General features: G+C 41.6%; 1 protein-coding gene across 1 annotated transcript; it reads right to left on the bottom strand.

The window, feature by feature from the left end:
* Nucleotides 1–463: 463 nt before the first annotated feature.
* scin (scinderin) lies at nucleotides 464–14,264 on the bottom strand (the record flags this gene model as incomplete). The annotated part of the gene is made up of 16 exons (XM_079232385.1): nucleotides 464–683; nucleotides 2,099–2,159; nucleotides 2,231–2,308; nucleotides 2,703–2,824; nucleotides 4,843–5,020; nucleotides 5,106–5,276; nucleotides 5,779–5,869; nucleotides 6,133–6,254; nucleotides 7,441–7,656; nucleotides 7,865–7,953; nucleotides 8,022–8,154; nucleotides 9,016–9,108; nucleotides 11,034–11,183; nucleotides 11,289–11,450; nucleotides 12,195–12,349; nucleotides 14,072–14,264. The coding sequence occupies 16 exons, from the start codon at nucleotides 14,262–14,264 to the stop codon at nucleotides 520–522; spliced, it is 2,178 nt and encodes a 725-aa protein (XP_079088511.1). The 3' UTR covers nucleotides 464–519.
* Between the last annotated feature and the right edge of the window lie 5,838 nt (nucleotides 14,265–20,102).

The following is a 20,102-nucleotide window of genomic DNA, read 5'->3' as shown; positions in this document are numbered from 1 at the left end:
TTAAGCAACCATCCGTCTAGTAGACAATACACTTCCTGTTTGCAGTGGCAGCCGCATGCGTGTATGACCATGTGATATGATGTGTTAGTATGGACGGAGATTATTTCTAAAACACTTGCGGGCCGAGATTGTTTGAAAAGGAAAACATACTAGTGTGGATGAAGTGTATTTCCCAATGTGTTGAACTATTCCTGTATTCTTATCAAATTATTACACAAAACACTATACACTAAATTGAAATGTATTTTTTCATACAAAAAAAACAACAAAAAAACATTAAAAAGAATCAAGACAAAATAATTCTAAACAATTAGAATGATCATATCTGAGGATCAAAACAATTTGTTTCTTTTGTTTTGCTTCAAAGGATACTGAGCATGAGTAATAAAGTACAATTAAAGTACTAACACAATTTCAACAAAAGACATGCCACAGGAAACACATGTATGAACTGGATGTCTTTATTGTCACTCTGGTGTCCAGTGTTGGGCGGTCACTGTACTGCACCTGTAACCTGATCTAAAGGTGCATGGACGTCATGCTCCTGCTCACAGGGTCCCAGAGGGAGGGGTCCCAGGCCAGGAACCAGCCGATGAAGTTGGGCGGTTCATGGCCTTGCTTCACCAGCACCACAGAGGTCTGCTTGTCCCGGCCGCTGGGGTCGGTCTCTATGTACTGTTTGGCTGCAGAGGAGATGAAGAGTCACGGTTAAGCCAACAAGCAGCTTCATCTGGCTGAATGAAGGCAGTGTCCGTGTTAGTAGTGACCTCATGTGGCAGTAAAGGATCATGTTTTATACATGTGAAATTCAATGCAGAGACATTCTGTGGTGATATTTAACTAACAGACATGAAGATCCGTGTTTTGTGGACCCTGCAGGGACTCGGCTCAGACTCAGTCCTACAGACCATGAGGCTCACACCGTGTGACTGTAGTCCAGTAGGCTACACCGCTCAGTGCAGCAGCAGTTCTCCCTGTCTCCCTGTCTCCTACACAATACTACGAATGTGATTCACCAAATGTGATTTGGAGGAAACATAATCGCGCGGAGGTGTTACAGGTGGGACGCGGGGGAAAGCTGAATTTCTTTATTCCAAGACCTCCATTGAGAACTTCACATATTACAAAAGTACACACATCATTAATAAATACATGGCGAAACGCCTGTACTTTCGTGTAAATGTTTACATTACACCGTTAACAGGTTATGTAGGAAAGCAGCTCATTACAGACACTGACACTGATAACACGTGATGCTCACACATCTGCACTCATTCTGTTTTGTTTGGCACAGGTTGCACATTATTGTTATTATCTTGAAAATATATTCAGTGTAAAACAGGTTAATTACAGCCACAATAAGCAATTTTTTCTGCCAAGTATTAGTTATTTTTTGCACAGATTTACTTTATTTGCATTGTTCTAACAAAGTGATTGCACATTTTATTTGTTTTTGTCTGATGGAGCAATCTGGTTTACTTGAAAGTGATTGCAATTTTCTTTATTTTATTATTTCAAAAAGCACGGATGGAGTCACAGAAAATTAAAATTAAAAATTAAAAATTAAAAATTCACCATGGACCATTTTGTCATAATTTTGTTGGGGCGGTGGGGCATGAACATTTTTGCGGTGGGGCGTGACAGAAAAAGTTTGAGAACCACTGAATTTAGCTCAATAAAAATAATCTAATCCAGTGACACTCCACGGAGGAAGCCAGGGTTGAGGTCATGTGTCCATGTGACGTTCAGGAAAGATTGTTGTCTTGTTAGATACTTACAAAACATCTTCAGTGCTTCCAGTCAATAATCAAGTTTCTACCCAAATGTAAGGCACATTTTAATCAGCAGAATTACAATGTAAATGTGCTGCTGCTATATGATTATTAGGAGTTGGATGGATCAAGATGAACAGCAACACTGCTAAAACAGCTTTTAAATAAAGATATATATATATATATATATATATATATATGTATATATATATACATATATATATATATATATATATATATATATATATATATATATATATATATATATATATATATAAAAATAAAACAGCAACACACGGAGATGAGTCAACATTACAAAAGCTCACCAGACTTGACGGATTCGATGGCCTCCACCGCATTGGCATCCTTTCCGATCCACGCAAACACCTGCAGCAGAAGCATGTGTCAGTGACTGTGGAGTGTGTCCAGAGAGTATAACCTACAGCTGTGGACAGTACCTGGTCCCACACATCCAGGAGCATCACGTCGTCTTCAGCCAGGTCATCCTGTGTGAACTCTCCTGGAACCTCCTCGATCTGCAAATACGATGGCACCGGTTAGAGGACATCCCATTCCACTCACACACAGATGTAACCGGGATTCACTGATCACACGAAGAAACATTACAGGTAACTGTTGTTGAGAAAGGCGTTTCAAAAGATGATGATTATCACATTTAAAGCAAGTGATGGAAGGCGTTAAAGAAGCATCTTGAGACAAGGGAGAGATGAAAGAAGTGCTGACTCACAAGGTCTTCAGCAGAGTTTATCAAATGTACTTGTTCTATCACGCCCTTGTATAGACAAAGGAACATAGCAGCATGAAGCACCCATCATGTACATTTCACTTAATCCAATTGCATGGTATAGTTAGTATAACAATACATCCAATTCTATCCAAAAGAGGTGATGCCGCAGGTAAAGTACTGACCTTGAACCTGCCGGTCTTGTTGGAGCATCCAAACAGACGAGGCGGGTGAGTGATGCTCTGACTGTCCAGTCTCTCTGAGGTCTGGTACTCGGTCTTCCCCCCTAATGCTGCCCACAAATCATCTGCAACACAACACACACCGACATGTTCACTTCCCTGTGTAAATGATATCGGAGAGTGACAGGCGGCTTTGAGTGACAGGTGGTGCCAGACCCCTAACCTCTCCTCTGCTGCATCACCAGGCTCACGTTCAGCTCCACCGCCGGTGATTAAAAAATATGAATATTAATTTAATAAGTGTTTGTGTTAGTGTAAGTGTTTGTGCTGATTTTGGCGGTTCCTTTTGACAAAAGTAGTATGTTTCCTGATACCAGAATCCTTTTACTAAAACCCAAACTGATTCTGCACTGAGGTTTGAATGTCTGCCCCGGTCAGTCCTGGTTTGGGTTCATGACTTGCCTCCCTGCCCTAAAGCCTGGGCCTCCAGCCTGGGCCTCCAGCCTGGGCCTCCAGCCTGGGCCTCCAGCCTGGGCCTCCAGCTTGGGCCTCCAGCCTGGGCCTCCAGCCTGGGCCTCCAGCCTGGGCCTCCAGCCTGGGCCTCCAGCTTGGGCCTCCAGCCTGGGCCTCCAGCCTGGGCCTCCAGCAGCATGGCGGCGTTGGCTCTGACCGGCAGAGGAGCCAGCTGGAGGTCGGCTGCTGCCGCAGGAAGAGACGCTGCTGAGCTCCGGCTGCAGGTCAAAGGCAGCAGCTCTTTCATAACCCAAAAGCTGTCTGGAGCCGCAAAAGCTATTTCATATCACAGCTTATGAAGTTATATTCATATTTTATATATATAAAAACTATAGTTTTTGTATTTATGAAATTATAGAACAAAAGTAAAGACAATTCTTGACATTGCATTGCTATTTTACCAGTTATATGTTCAAACTCTTGTGCAGAGGAGAAATACAGTCACGTGTCGCCCTACATTGAGGTCAATTAAAAGCACACTTATGCAGATGATAAGTCACATCTCTATGTGTGGCTCATGTGGTAGAGGGTTCAGCCGCTTAACTCAAGGTAGCAGGTTCCATCCCTGGCTTCCTAACGTGGGGTTTCTATTTAAAAACGAATATCTTCTGCTCCGTTTACACTGAGCGTTCTCACCACGGACTCTTAGAGCACCGCAAACGGAGGAGGAGGGATCTGTTTGTACTAGCGGACGCCTCAGTGTCTCATGAGCTGACACACAACCAGCAGCAGGAGTTGAGTTTGGAGACGTGATCCACTTCCTGAAGTTAGATTTTGCTCAGTTTGCTGCAGCAGTTGAGGAATCGCTCTTCTTCGCTCTTCTTCGCTCTTCTTCAGCTTGATACTTGTCATCAGATGCTGTGTGTTTGTTCTGGAAGAGTCTTTCAACATTACATGTTTTGTTGTTTGATAATTTCTCGCCACATATCAGCAGACAGGTCAGCAGCATCGTTAGCAGTGAAAGCAAATGAATACGTCCACGCAGAATTAAACTCTCTACTTTTCTCCATGACTTTTCTTTTTCTTTCTTCATCCGTTGATAGTTTACTGAGGGCGGGGCTCTGAATCATGATGAGCCGCCTGCAGGGGAAGAGGCTTCACACCGACGAAATAAGATGTGACACATTTTAGTTAAACGAAGTTCCCTTTGAAAGATTCTACACTGGGAAAATAATAATAATAACATAAAAAGGGAGCTGCAACAGAGGGACAAAGGAATGCTAATACACAGCTGTTATCAGCACACAATGTTCTCATTCTTGTTCCTGCTTATGTTCTTGTTGACAGAGGTATTGTTCTTTTTTTGTGCTAAAGATGGAAGCTTTTTTTGCCTATATATTATACAATATTATTAGGTAAATAGCCCAAATAAGTGCAAAGCCAGGCAGAACTAGTCCCGCTCTCTAACACATCCTGTGTTAAACCAATAGTCCTGTCCAGCAGCTGCTGTGAGCCATGCACAGCCAATGCTGAGCTTACAGGTTTGTTTTAGTACCAGTTTTACTGGTCCAAGTCACAGCTGTCACTCGTGTTGTTTGTTTGAATCCACCGAAGGTCAACAGAAGGTATATGTGTTAGTATTATTTGTGTATTTGTGTTTCATGAATGTAAGTGAAGTGTAGATGATGACCTGGTTCCTTTCCCTCCATGACATGCTTGCTGCTGCAGTTCAGCTCTTTACTCATGTAGTCAGCTCCTCTCTCCTCTTCCTCACTGGCCCCTTTGCCCATCCACAGAAAGCCCCGCCCATCAGCCGTCTTCAGCAGGAAGGCGTCGTTAGAGTTCAGACTGGAAGCGCTGGCATCCACCTGAAACACATGAGACAATCAACAGCTTCACGTGAAAACAGACACATTATTAATATCTACTGCCATGCAGCAAGAAGATACTCACCTCAGAAATCCTGGTGATAGTGCCCAGGTTGCGTCGCACCTGGAAGAGGCGGGTTGGAGGCGGGGGGGTCTGGCCTCTGAGGCGGGACGTCCCACTTTTATATACAATGAGGGGTTTGGATTTGAAGAGGCTCAGCAGATGTGGGGGCTCTTTACCCTGGCACACTCTGACCTGATGACACACACACACACACACACACACACACACACACACACACACACACACACACACACACACATAGACAAGTCCCCCCAAAGAATCATGCCAACACCTTTATATTTCTGTTGCTTTAATCCTACACCACACAGCCTCTAAATCTTTTTTATTTATTTTTATTATTTATAACCTTTAGCAGTATTATTGTATTGTGATGTTTGGTTGTTGAAGGAATAGTTTGACCTTTTGGGAAATATGTTTATTCGCTTTGAAGCTACAGCCAGGGAAACATTTAGCTTAGCTTAGCATCAAGGCTGGATAGACTTGACTCGACCGACAAGCACTGAAGTCTGCTAATTAACACATGAACCAAGCTGCAGCCAAAGCTGCTTATTTGTGATAAACTAAGAAATGCACTCAGCATGCTTACTGGTTTACTGGACAGTAAATAATGTATAGTTCAATAACTATTTCCGGCATCCATTGCATGTGCTGTTGTGTTGCATCCTGGCTGTACCTGAACCGCATGCCCTCCCAGTGAACGGTCCAGGTCCACGGTCAGGAAGGCCGACGCTGTCAGCTCATCTAAGGAGCATCTGGCTCCTTGCCTAGAGGCCAGAAGGAGACATTTGACAATGCTGAGTAAACCGTTGAAATATGTTTATATCAACAATGAGTCAAGCAAGTAATTGTGATGTGAGAGTCGTCTTGATGACAAGACCACAGAGAATGATCAACCCTGTAGTTTCCCTGAGCTCTACAGATCGGTAATGAACGGCATGATCAATATATATCAGGGTGCTCGGTGCAGAGCATCAGCGCATATCACTCTGTTGGTTAGGAAGAAGCTGCTCAGTGAGCGGTGTCATACCAGGTGTAGATGACCTGCGTCTTCTTGTTAGTGTACAGGATGATGTAACAGTCGCCACCATAGAACTGCCCGTAGCCCTTGGGATCAACAGGAACTCTGCCGCTGCTCTCCACCCTCCAGATCTGAGGATGGAAACAGCATTCCCTACTTTAAGAGCCAACGTAAGGATGGTGTCCAAGAGGGAATTCTACAACAGATTATTGCTGAAGGTGCAAAACTGCTTTCTCATTGGGCTAGTTTATTAATCACAAACTGATCTTCAGATTACTAATCGAACAGATAAGCACAGCGTGCTGTCTTTGTTGGTTCAAGGTCCGTCTTCTCTTCTCTCCTCTTCCTCATGTGTGTTCTTACTGTAACGTTAAGCTCTTGGTCTTTACAATACACTGTGATTCTTTAACAAGTAATCTAAAACATTTACACAGATCCTCTCAGAACGAACGCTGGGTCTATATGGGAGAATTACCCCGACATCTCTGAACCCTTCTCTGAATGGCCTCTGGTTGGTGTTTGAGCTGCTGAATAACAGTTTTTAATTTCATAAGCCCCTCCGAGGCAACATTTCATTTGTGATGTTGGGCTATGCAAAATAAACTGAATTGAATAAGACCTTCTTGATTAATTAATTAATTTGCATGATCGTTCTGTGTTCTCAACTCTCTCTCTTTTTCTCGCTCTGCTCCACTCTTAAAGCACCGGGAACAAAGTACATTGTCATGGCAACGCATCAGCTGTCCACTAAAAATGACGTTCTGCCGGATATGGTCTCTAGTCATGATGTTACCGACATCGAACCCACAACCCCCAAGGAAGTTGATCAAGGGAGGAAATATATAGTTTGGTCTCCACCAACTCCAAAAACTAAATGTACACCAAAAACTGTTTGGTTTTATAGTTTCAGATTTCTCCTATTGATTCCACCACTGCAACCTCAGATCAATGTACTATACGTGATCTGGACATTTGTGGTATCATTTCATTGTGATGTATAGGCGTGATGGTGTATGGACTTAACGCTGGAGGTAACCTTTGTTTTAACGTGTGTCAATAATCTCTAATGGCTCTGGGTTTGCTCATGGGACAAATCCCAGTTCCCCCTCTTTGTATCCCAGTAACATGGGTTGTGTAACCCCTTAATGGACAACTAGAAGCCCACCGTAAGTCATTGATGAAGGAGGTAGGGGGAAATGCATGATGCATGCCCCAAAGAGACTTCAGACATCCATGACTGGAAGTCATGGCTTCTCAGCTATTCCTCCCACATCCCAGTGTGGTTTTGAAAAGTGAACTTCTTGTACATGCAGTCACCTGTGTTTGTCCACTCCCATCGTCCACCATGTTGTACTGGGCGGCCATGTGGTGGGACTCGTGGAGCTTGGAGGCATCAAACTTCTCCTGCTGGATCCTCGCAATTCTCTCAGTGACAAATACCTTCCCAAAGCCCTCACTGTGGTCCCGGTCCTTCCAGTCCAGAAAGAACTGCTTGAACATGGCGGTCTCTCCTGCCTCCGGCAGCACCTGGATCTGCAGGACCAGCAGTTGCAACACTCAATTATTACATAAGGTCCATGACACTTTTCGCTTAGTATTTTTGCTCACTGAAATAATTCAATCAAAACATAATGAAAACACATTTGATAACAGTTTTCAGGTTCCCCCCCAGAGCCTGTAATAAAGCACTTATTTAAAATGATTTTAACAATACAATAGAAAAGTGAAAGTGAAAGTGAACCTGTGTGTTTGCAGGATAGCCCATCTGCTTGATGAAGCCCTCGGCTGTTTTCATGGCTTCTTTTCTTTCACTGGGGTTGGCCTTATGCCCTGTTGGAGATACATGAGATGAGATGGATACACTATTCAAAGCAGAGGCTAAAACGCTGTCTGATTACCTTTCCATACGAATATCATCTTGTTTCCGCCATGATCCAGAATGAAGCATTCATCTGAGAGCAGGTCACTCTGGAGGAACGGGTTCTCCTCCTTCACAGCGGTCACTTTCATGGACCCTGACGCATCAGAAACCTGGGAACACACACACACACACACACACTAGCCCATATTACAAAGAGAGAGTGTATACTACAGGGTGCTGCAGACACATTTTGGAGGCCATCTTTGGAAGTTAGCATCACACGGTTCCCTAAACAAAAGAACTGTGGGATCTTTCCATTGGCTTTTGAGTTACTGCAGAAAATAAACTCTGTGACAAACAAAGTATATGCTACTTACACTTTTTGCTCAGCAAGATAACTTTCACAAAAGAACACCACTTTTATAGTTTTTTAAGCATGAATGCAATCAGCAGAAGTAAAAAGCTAACATTGGGCTATAGACGACTACATGATTAGTAATGAGCGTTAGTAAACTAAACTAATTTCCTAGTCCTGGAAGCGACCGAAGCTTTCTTACTGACAGTTCATTCAGAAGATATAATGAGCTTGTTAGCAGACAGACCTTTTGCCTTGAAGATTACAGCAGCTGGAGGAACAGGAAAGGGGGAGCGAGAGAGAGAGCGAGTGTGAGAGAGAGAGAGAAAGAGAGAGAGAGAGAGAGAGAGAGAGAGATAGAGAGAGAGAGAGAGAGAAATTTGACATGCAGCAATGGGTTGAAGGTTTGAATCCAACCCAGGCCTCTGCCAAGTCCTACTTTAACACAACTCTTCATTGTATGAAAAGATGCAGATTTAGATCACTGGATCCTGCATATCCAGGTCACAGAACAGCACCCCACTTGATCAAATGCATGAGATGAGATTCCTCAGGTTCTCATTTGATGTAATTCGAAGAATCAATCATCGGTATTTATGGTATTTATGTTCCTATCACTTCCTGCTAAGTCAACCAACCGGCCAACCCTGGTGTTTTGTACGAGTGAATACTGTACCATGTATAGTTTAGCCATTTTCCTGTTGGACATGTCTGCCCCTGTATCATCATCACCGTCTCCCTCTGATAGTACTGGTTTGACTCCAAGGACCTGTTAGTGTAAATGATTTGACAAGGATCAGTTATTCATTAGCATGTTTTCCTTCCCGATACCAGATATCGTTACTGCTACTTCCATCGTACATTTTTGAAGCAGTTAAAAAAATAAAACCTGGAGCTGATGATGGAAGTAGCTAATGAGTAAGCATCTTGAGAGTTCCACATAATAGAACTGATCAGACAGGATGTACCGGTGTCTTGTGACACGTGTTATGACAACGTGATACATATATAAATAAACATACATTACATACATACCAAATACCCGGTTCAGAAGTGTAAGCGTATTGTAGACATTGCCAATACTGGTATCAACTCTAATTACAAGCAAGTATTTCATCCAGTAAATTCAGGCTAACGAGCTGAATCACAATTAAACAGAAATATATAACTGTCCATTTCCATCAGCAGGAGATTACAATATATTGAAGTATAACAAAAACACCTGTCACCTGCCACACGCCTTTCCTTGGTAAACATGATGTGGCAAAGACTTGAAGGCTGTTAAAATAATATTTGAAATTGCTCCCACTTCCATGTCTATTACATCCAAAGTTTAAGTCAGAATTATTTTAGCCTAGCTTAGCATACACACTGGAAGAGGTGAGAAACAGCCATCCTGTCTCCAAAGTACACCACTACACCTGCCAACACCTCTAATGTTCACCGATTAACCCATTGGAGCTTTTATGGTATGATCCATAAACAAGCAGAAATGTTTGCAGCAATAAAGATCCAGGTGTAGCACTGTGTGCTTTGTGACTGCTCTCACAGTGAGGATGGGTTGGTTCCACAGTCTGTGTACAGAGAGAAATCATGTGCTCTCTGGCGCTGTCTGTCAACTAGCCTCAGACACCGCACAGGGTTCCAGGAAGGAGTATACATATTTTCATAAAAGAATAGTTACAATAAACAAATTAACAAGTTAAAATCTCATGCCACATAATACATTTGAGGTCAAATATACAATAAATAAATAAAAACTGTAACAGTAAAACAATAGGATTTAATTCATTTTAAAGGTTGAGGTGGATCATATATGTGCATTGTGTATATCTGTATGTGTTAGAAACAAACAGTGTTGAATATACTTGTTATGTCTTGTGTTAGTTTGACCTTTTCATATATATGTATATGTATGTATATATACATACATATACATATATATATATATATATAAAAATATATATATATATATATATATATATATATATACATATATACAGTATATACAGTATATTTCTGATATACACTATATCCCTGTCCATAACAACAGTACGGGCGTTGCATTTATATAATAGCTCACCTGTTTAAAAGATAATAAGGCTGAAAGTTATGTATGTCAAGTCACGAAACTTAATGTGTTTTTGTTTTGGCGGATTTTTCATGCAGATATCAGACAAATAAGGCTTGCTGTGCCGTTGATGATGGGCTGCTGGACGGTAATGTCCATGAAACTTGGCTAAAGCTGCTGGAATAGAGGACAGTGACGCTTAAACACAACTTTCTCTCTTTATCTGACAGAACAGAGCTTTATGGTGAATAACGTTAACCCTAATGCACAAATTGAAGGAGTTGGCGGGAGTGCATTTCATGTGACAAATACATGTATCGATTGAATGAAGAAGCCACGTGCCGATTGTTTTATTAACATGTTGCCAACTGGCAAACCGGAAAAAACAAGACCGGTCAGCAACAGCTTGTTAGCCTTAGCTAGCTTGGCAGCGTCAGAAACCTATGGGTGACGTCATGGGAGACTATGTCTATGTTTTATACAGTGTGCGTTTCACACCCAATATAATGTATTATTTATTATGATTATGGCTGGAATAAATTATTTTTATTTTTCTGACAGACATATCTTGAGACACAACTGGAAAAGAAGGGAAATGTATGACAGACCAAGTTGAGACTCACATCAGTCAACTTGGATGGTTCACTTCCCTCCTCCACAACCATCAGCTCAGCTCGGGCGTTTCTCTCGTTGTCCCGGATACCTGTGGCCACTTGTGCCGCCTTCAGTCGCTCAAACTTGTTGCACTTGGATCCACACCACTGATAGATCTTCTACAGATGGGTGAACACAGACAGGGAATCACTCTCAACATACACACTCTTCTATCCAGTTTGGTTAACCCTCCTTCTGCAAACACATAGCAAGACGACACTTACGTCTCCGAGGTCCACGATGAAGCAGTCTCCACGGTTGAAGCTGGTCCAGCTGAGAGGGACCTGGGTTGCCCTGACGACGCGCCGACCCTTTATGTGGAGGAGTCTCTTTGCTGACAGGTGATTGGTGACCACATGGTGGAAACCTGAGGCCACGCCTCCTGTCTGTGGGGCAGAGAACACTGTCAACCTTCTTCCTCTGTTTACTTTAGTTTACTGGTTCTTCTGTTCATGAGTCACTGCCTGTAGCCAAGTATACTCCTGCAAACAGGTTCATGGGAACACATTTAATTAAGTCATGATGATCCAGTTAAAAAGCTTTTTAAAAACACATGTATAAAGTGAATATTATTTGAGCAGAGATGAGATATTGAGATATTTCTCAGGATAAAAATGGCAGACTGACCAATACTGACGCACATAGACAGACAGACTAATATCTACCTAACATGAGAAATATGAAAATCATATGGGCAGGTTTCATTTGTAATTTCACTCATCTTTCCTCTGGTATCAACCTGAGTAAAACATGTCAACGTGAATGCAGCCTCATCGGCTTTCCTCTCAGGAAACAACATGTAAACTGGGAGACAAGTTTAGAGAGTATTCAGTTGTCTGTATGCTGTTCAATGTGCTCAGCTTTGAAGCGTCTTTGAGTACTTATAAAAGCGCGATATAAAATTTCAATATTAGTATTATTATTATTCAATCTGCTGTGTGGTGTAATTGCTTGACATTGTTGCCTATGGGCTGATATTGAAGTGTCAGTTTAAGGCCAGTATAAGCAAAATATAACAGTTATTGGTATAACAGTAACTATATTTCAGAGTAAAGTAAAGTAAAAAACGTAAAACATAACCAGCAGTCACTTGATTGCATTTTGAAACCAGTGATGAATGGGATCAATACTTTGTACGTGATCCCTCCCTTGAAGTAGCGGGTGAAGGCGGTGGACTCGACCCCCTGCAGCTCTCGGTACTGGACCGGCTTTCCGCCCAGGTAGTCGTCCAGCTGCACAGTGAAGATGGCCGCCGCGGCGCTCTCATCCTGGCTGCATTCCTTTCCTTTAAAGAACAGGCACATGCTCAAACCAAGGAAACGTTACGGATGCATCAATCTTCTGCTTTGATACGAGAATCCACTGCTCTACTCAAGGGCTCATACTGAAAGTTCATGTCATCACCAGGCCCATTCACTTCATGTACATGCACATTAGTACTTAGGTCATTGTTGGAGTTTGTGTAGAAACCTGATTTCTAAAATTGTGTCAACAAGAAACACAGCTTCTCTATTCAGGATAGAAATAAACAGAAACGATTTCTTGGTTGTACAGTTTAACTGGGTTTCAAACTGATTGAAGCAAAAACACAATAACCACACAAATACTACAAGCAACATAAGTAACAATACCGTTGGTTGCACACATGGTCTCCTGGATGAAAGACCCACACATCCACCCAGCCTCCACATCCAGACTCTGATTAGAAACATACTGTGTGATATGTAAAAAATAAACTAAATTATAATTGACAATTTGATCGATACACATAATTGACAATGCAGTTTTGTGGTATAGAAACTTAATTTTTAGGAGACCAAATGATAAAATAGCTTAACTGTATTGATTGTGTGTATTAGTCACCTGGCGGGTCGTGCATTTTCTACTTAGGCCTGCTGTCTGATATCGTACACATTAATACGCGCATGACGGGATGATGTTCGGCGCGCTAAGCTAGCTAGCTCATTCTGCGCTTTCCTCTAAACTTACGCTTACGCAATACGCTTTTCTAAATAAAACATGTATACAACGTTTCCTCATGCCACAGTTTGATATCTAAAGAAAGCACATTTCGTCATGTTATTTTTCATAGTGTTATTTCCTCTGAATGTCCAGCAACACACGCTATGCCTCTGCACTGTTTAAGCAAAACAAACTGTGGTTTTGGTAGAAAAAACTACAGCAAGGGCTTGGGAGTTACGTGACAAATACTTCAAGATTGATTGACATGGATTTACTACACAGGACACACACACTGGGTGAAGTAACACGGTGCACTGGGTCTGCACTTGCAACAGAGACAGTCAATGCGTTCATGTTCCATGTGAAAAACACCTCGTAGGGTAGTCTGTTGTTATGTCACTGCATGCCAAGACTCACTGGCTGAGGGAGTAGTCAAACTGGAAAAGTTGAACTCCACCCACTGCATAATTTTTTAAATATGTTAAAATATATTTCAAGGCCAATGCTAGCAAACATTGAAATTGGGTTAGGCTTTCCACCCTGCCAGCATTAGACTTGCAAGTTTAAAGGCTGATTTAAAGAAGAAGCTGGAGTGTTGAGCCTTTTTAAGTTAATAAAATGCAGATTTCTTTTATTTTGGTACGAAATGTGAATATTGTTTGTGTGTGCCATCAAAGTACAGTCATATCATTTAGCTTACAACAAACCCATTTGAGTATTCAGTGTCTCTTTACATTTTAATTCATAAAACCAGTCATGAACTTTGATATTTAAACTGAAGTTTGACCTTTACCTGACAGCATGGAGATAATACATCTCTATTGCTTTCCTTAATACGTGCCTGAGGAAGCTGCAGTGTTTCTTAGAGTGAGATGTGATATATATCTCTTACCCAGGAGGACTTTTACTAAACCATTTCCCTCTCATGACTACCTCATGACTGAATTTTATTAAAATCCAATTAACATTAACAAATGTTCCTACTTTTGAGTGGAAAACAAAGAACTTGACCCAATGCAGAAGGGCCGGGGTGTTTCTTACTTACCCAGCCAGTAGTGCAAATGGTAGAAAAGGCTGTTCTTCTGTTTGACAGTATAGAGAATCACATAAGCGTCTCCGGTGTAAAAGTTCCCACACAAGCTCTCTGGCACAGGGACCAGATCCAGATTCTCGATCCTCCAAATCTGCAGGCCAGCTGTCTTGCCTGCATTGGTGAACTCTTTGTGGTGGAGGACCATGTCTGCTGCTGCGTCGGCTCTGAGGATGAGTTGAGAAGCTGCAGCGACAACACACTGCTGCTCTGTTGCTGAGCACTGACTGTATGCAGCAGTGTTTCAGCTTCTGCTTCCTGGAGTTCTTAGACACACACTGGGTGTGTCCACATGCTGCCAACCTACACACACCAGCATCCTCAAACACACATGCATACATTGAGCCTTTCAGCACACATATGAATTCAAGTAGTGTATATATTGTTTGTTATTTTATAATATATTGAGATAGAAATCAACTATAAAAAGTGATATGATTTGCATATGTGGCACCCTGTACATTTTAAGGGCTAACATGGTTTCAGAATTGTTATTGTTACATTCTGTTAGTGCCTGGCCCCCGCCACCATTATCTTCTGGTTATTATCATTTAAAATGCTTTGTGTGACTTTTAAACTCACCTGCTTTCACCTAAAGTAGCTGCAGGACGATACTCATTTTCGCCAATTGGTGGTTTTTGGCATAACTCGGCATATTAGCTTATTTTCTCACTGCACAGCTCCTGTCTTCCTCTGTTGCTCTGCTTCCAGCCTGCAGCTTGTTTTAAGGAGAGCTTTTATCCAATCAGATTTCACCTCCTATGTCTTCATTCTGACTACCGAATAGACTACCTTGGTTATCTTAGGTTTTTGGCTCGGCTGTTATTAAACTACCAACAATTAATACATTTATGACAAACTCTTACAAGAGGATTTAATACTTATTAAACCTGCTCTCTACCCGTAGACACCCAGCGATGTCCAGCGGACAGTCAGAGGTCAACCAGTCACCGTAACGCTCTCTCTAGTTCATTACAACAAATATGTGGCTGTTATGTATGTGTGTCCTATATCTTTATCAGTGAGTGTAGCTGTGATGGATTAGCCTCAGACTCACCTCGGGGGCTGCCGGGGCGGGTCGGCGTGGAGCTCTGCCTCTGGCTCTCTGATGGCTCGGTGCCAAGAATTGAAGGAGATCAAAGAATGGGCTACGAACGCGCTGACTTGATAACTTCGATATCAGTATTTATTTCACCAAAGATAGAAAAGGATGTACAAGTTACAAATGCAACCTCGAAAGTCCTTAGAAGAAAACTGAGAAGATAGAAGAACGGAGGCTCTACTGAAAGTGCGGGAAAATTAATTGATTCAACTACCCCAAAGTATTGCTACGTCTATTCACCTAACTCGCTCGAATGCAACTGATTTAAAACTTATTATTCTGTTTCAAATTTCAACTCGGACCCTACTCATTTTTGAGGGCTGAAGCCCTGGGCTTTCTTCAACCCCCGCTCTTTCCTGTGCTACTTCTCCTTTTTTACACCGCAGTCTTATCAGCCTCGTTTCCGCTCATCCTCTCAGTCCTCACACATGCACATGGTACAAATCAACTTTTTATCATCACGTTAATACAAAAGTTATTGAAGAGACACCATAGTTGAATTTTTCCAAATTTCATATTAACACTTGCCAAGCATTGATTATATGTCAAGAGTATCTCCCCAATATACCGTACTCTTATGCAAGGTGGATCACGGTCTCGTCGACCCGGAGCATCACTAGATTATGTTAAGGGAATAAAACACACACCCATTGTTTTTACCCTGTAAAGAGAATCAAACCATGCAGAACAAACGTTCCTGTGACCCGGCAGAACCCCCAACCTAAAAGTCTAATTCATGGCCACCTGACCCCTGAGAGGATCCTGTAGGTCAGCTTCTCAGCCGCCTGATTCACTAAAGGATCTACTCTGTTCTGCACATCTCAGCGGCCTGCTTCCTGCGATCTGCACCCTCACCCTGTCGACTGTTTGAGACTATAGGGGCCCATACTCCACTTCTGCTTTACGTTTGTCTCAGGCTGAGGCCTGCTCACCGCAGGGCCTCCCAGCACATGGCTGCGTCCGGAGTTTAGGTTTGTGTACTCTGACACCCTATAAGGACCTTTCTTTGTGCTGAAGCTGGCAGTGACCGGCCAGGGCTCCTCGTTGATAAGAGATTCACACCAAAATGACCGGTTGTCCAACAAAGCAGAGCGGCCCGAGGCCCTAGGCTTTGCAGATTAAAGTACATGGAGACGTTATCGTTGATTGTCATAGTCTTCAACCAATCAGATCTTTAGTTTGACAAGCTGATTGCAGATTGTGTCATCGTTTTGGGTAAACAGGATCTATCATTCAGGGGACACGGCGAATGTTAAGAGTCAATAAGGGGAACATGTGAAGTCTTTTCGGAGCATAAAAGGTGGAAGTCTGGTGTTCTGAGACACGATATTGAAGGAAATCAAGTAAACTATGTATTCTCCAACAAAATCCACTTTTGGTCTCTACCCTGCCTGAAAAGTCTATTCAGAGCATAAAAGGTGGAAATGTAGCTTTGTGCACCAAGCCCCCCAAAATGTTGTATTTAAAAAAACACTTTTATACCATATTTTGATCATAACTATGAATTCCAGCATGATATGAGCCAGATTCCCCAAAAATGCCTCCTCGGTCCCCGAGTTTTTCAAAACTGTATGGTTCAGGGCCTTAACAACAGCGCACACACTAAGAAGGCATCTTTGGAAAGATTAAGACCTAAAGAATCGGAATCTGCAAAAAGAATCACAATAAAACAGATCATTGGCATGAGAGGAAGGATATTCAGTAAAAAAAAAAACTGTGTCGTTCGGTTCAAAAATGAAAAGATTACTTATTTTATGCCAAAACATTGTCTGGTTTAGGCATGCTGGGTATTGAAATGTTCAGGAGCTTCTGCATGGGTCCGTGTACGTTTTGTTCATTTGTTTAATGGTTCATTAGAAAATACAGAAATACCATGGTTTCTTCGTTTTGTGTTTCAAACCCAAAACTCGAAATACGAGCCAATTTTGTTTTTTGTATATCCTTCTTTTCATGTCAAAATAAAAGCCAGTGATATATATTCTTATTTACAGTCTCCTATGATGCAAACACAAAGCAGGGTAACGTTAAAAGAACATGAATTCATCAATATAAATAAATAAACCTTTATATACTTGTTATTCCATCTGTAGTGTATATGTAATATTGCTATTGTGGATTCTTTTCTTCTTTACTGTTTTTATTACAGTTTTTACTGTTTATTTATATTACTTGATGTGTATTTACTATGTGTCTCTTGTGTGCACCGCTGCTGTAATCCTGCAATTGTGGTATCAGTTCCTTGAGCTTTAAAACATTCTGCAACATATTCCATGATGAGGGGGCAGAGCACACAAAAGCCCTTTTTCCCATCTCCGTTCTGGCATTTGGGACAGTGAGCATGAAAAAGTCCTGAGAAAAAAAAGTCCTGATAAAAAGACACAGGTAGTAAGGATTTCCTTATAAATGAAGGTGTACCAACGACGGAGCCTATGGGGCCAACGCAGGCCATCCTCACTGTGGTGAGTCAGAGCTTAACAACGTGTAGCGAACCTCAGGGAAGCTGGTGAGCTGCGTCCACCATACGAAGACAGGGAGCAGAGGCATGCATACAAAGAAGAGCACCATAGTCCAGGTTACCACAGGTAGACAAGTAGCACACTGTAAGACATCTCAAAGTTCATGAGGTTGAACAAGAGACTCAAATGATTTAAACTGAAATCTGTGTTTCCTAAACATTGTTCCCACATACAAGTGGAGGCAATCTGACAGGAGGTGTGGTTGTACTCTGACAAATTAGAGATAATTACAACGGGTTCATGCATTTTCAATATGAACAAGAACATTGTAAACACTCCAAAAAATAGAGACACATGACTGAATTGGATACTTAAAAAAAGAGGGAATATTATAATTAGAGACAGATGGCGATAAGGTAGTGTGCAGAGGCACAATTTGGGATACTGAGAACTTCATAAAAACATATAATACAGCTTTCATTTTTTCTTAAACATAATTCTAGCATAATTAAAACAACCAATCTACAGTTTAGTTTTCACTTTTACATTTCTCAACTAAGCTTGACTTTGAGATGGGTTTGAGATTTACTGGCTATATTTATTATTATATTATTATAATCTAGGGCGACTGTGGGTCAGTGGAACAGGGACGTCCTTCAATCAGAGGATCGGCGGTTCGATCTCATGTCAATGTGTCCTTGGGCAAGACACTTAACCCCAAATTGCTCCCGTAGCTGTTCTATTTTGTGAATGATAGTTAGTCCTGATGGGCAGGTCGCACCTTGCATGGGACACATCTCATTTTCAAATACACGTTTATTGGGTTAGCTAAAACATAATATTCAATAGTTTACATTCAACTTCGACGCTCCGTTTAACTATGTAAACCAGGGGCCTCAAACTCAATCTGGCTTGGGGCCACCGCTGGTATTGTGATCTCATCGGAGGGCCACACAGAAAGCGCAGAAAGTTTACTTATTTATTTTCTTTTACATTCATAACATATTTTCGTCATATTAACAAAAAAGGGCAACCAGCAGTTTCTATACATTTTTATATTAGTTTTTAACAGTGCAAACATATATATATATATATATATATATATATATATATATATATATATATATATATATATATATATATATATATTTTTTTTTTTTTTTTTAAATAAGTTATTAAAACTGCACCAAACCAACAAATGCAATCCCTGAATACATTTGTACTTTACTCTATTGCTTGCCAGACACCTGGTAGCGCTTCTGCTCACACAGCTGAGCCACATTGACCTGATCCAGGTCACAGTGAAACCCTGATACCTGTACTTGCATTTATTAAAGTTCATAGTCGAGAAAGGTTTCTCACACAGATATGTGCTTCCAAAAAGGTACATTACCTGACTGATCACTTTTGTCTGCTCAAGGAAGGATGGAGACAATTCTCTCATAAATGGTCAAGTTATGTCTGGTTTTCCTTTTGCCGGTCTGAATTTAGCTTTTAGATCACTGTTGCAGAGCTGGTCTATGCTGCCGGCGATCGGCTCGCCCAGGCCTCAAGCAAATGTCCAAATTAACCGTAAAGATACATGGACAAACATCATGGCCCTTTCATCACTTTATTTTCAATGTTCAATAAAGGGCATCTCTTAGCCTTTCCACATAGTGTATTGTAAACATGTAAAACAAAATGGCACATAAAACTCAGCTATTAACTTGAACGAACATTAACCCTGTTCACACTGTCTGACCAAAGAAATATGCCTCACTTTAAAATCCACAAACAGGATCCAAGAGGCTGTGTATGGTGGGGACATTCAGGTCAAACAGCATAACACATTGAAAACAGGCTTTTGGAAACATGAGACCCCACTAAACCAAATGTTTAAGAACAAAACCAGCTTGTTATAGGAATCAATGTAGTGGTCTAAGAAAGATAGAAAAATAAATGGTACTTTTGGTGATTGGACGATGCAGCTGAGCGGACTGATCGCTGGAGTTTCATACTAGAGTGAAGAAAATCACAGATTAAACTCAAGTTATATATTATATCTGTTAAATTATTCACCATCACTGTTGTTTGTGCTTATAAACCGAACAGCATTTCGGAGTATCCGGCCTTCTTGGAGTCGGTGGGAGGGGTCCTGGAAAGGGCACTGCCTGCCGACTCCATAGTTCTCCTGGGAGACTTCAACGCTCACGTGGGCAATGACAGAGAAACCTGGCGGGGCGTGATTGGGAGGGACGGCTTGCCCGATCTGAACCCGAATGGTGTTTTGTTGTTGGACTTCTGTGCTACCCACGGTTTGTCCATAACGAACACCATGTTCGAGTATAAGGTGGCTCATAAGTGTACCTGGTACCAGAACACCTTAGGCCGGAGATCAATGATCGACTTTGTAATCGTATCATCTGATCTGTGGCCGTATGTCTTG

The sequence above is a fragment of the Taurulus bubalis genome (assembly GCF_910589615.1).
Source record: "Taurulus bubalis genome assembly, chromosome: 16".
Classification (NCBI taxonomy): domain Eukaryota; kingdom Metazoa; phylum Chordata; class Actinopteri; order Perciformes; family Cottidae; genus Taurulus; species Taurulus bubalis.
This window is presented reverse-complemented; position numbering and strand designations above follow the sequence as displayed.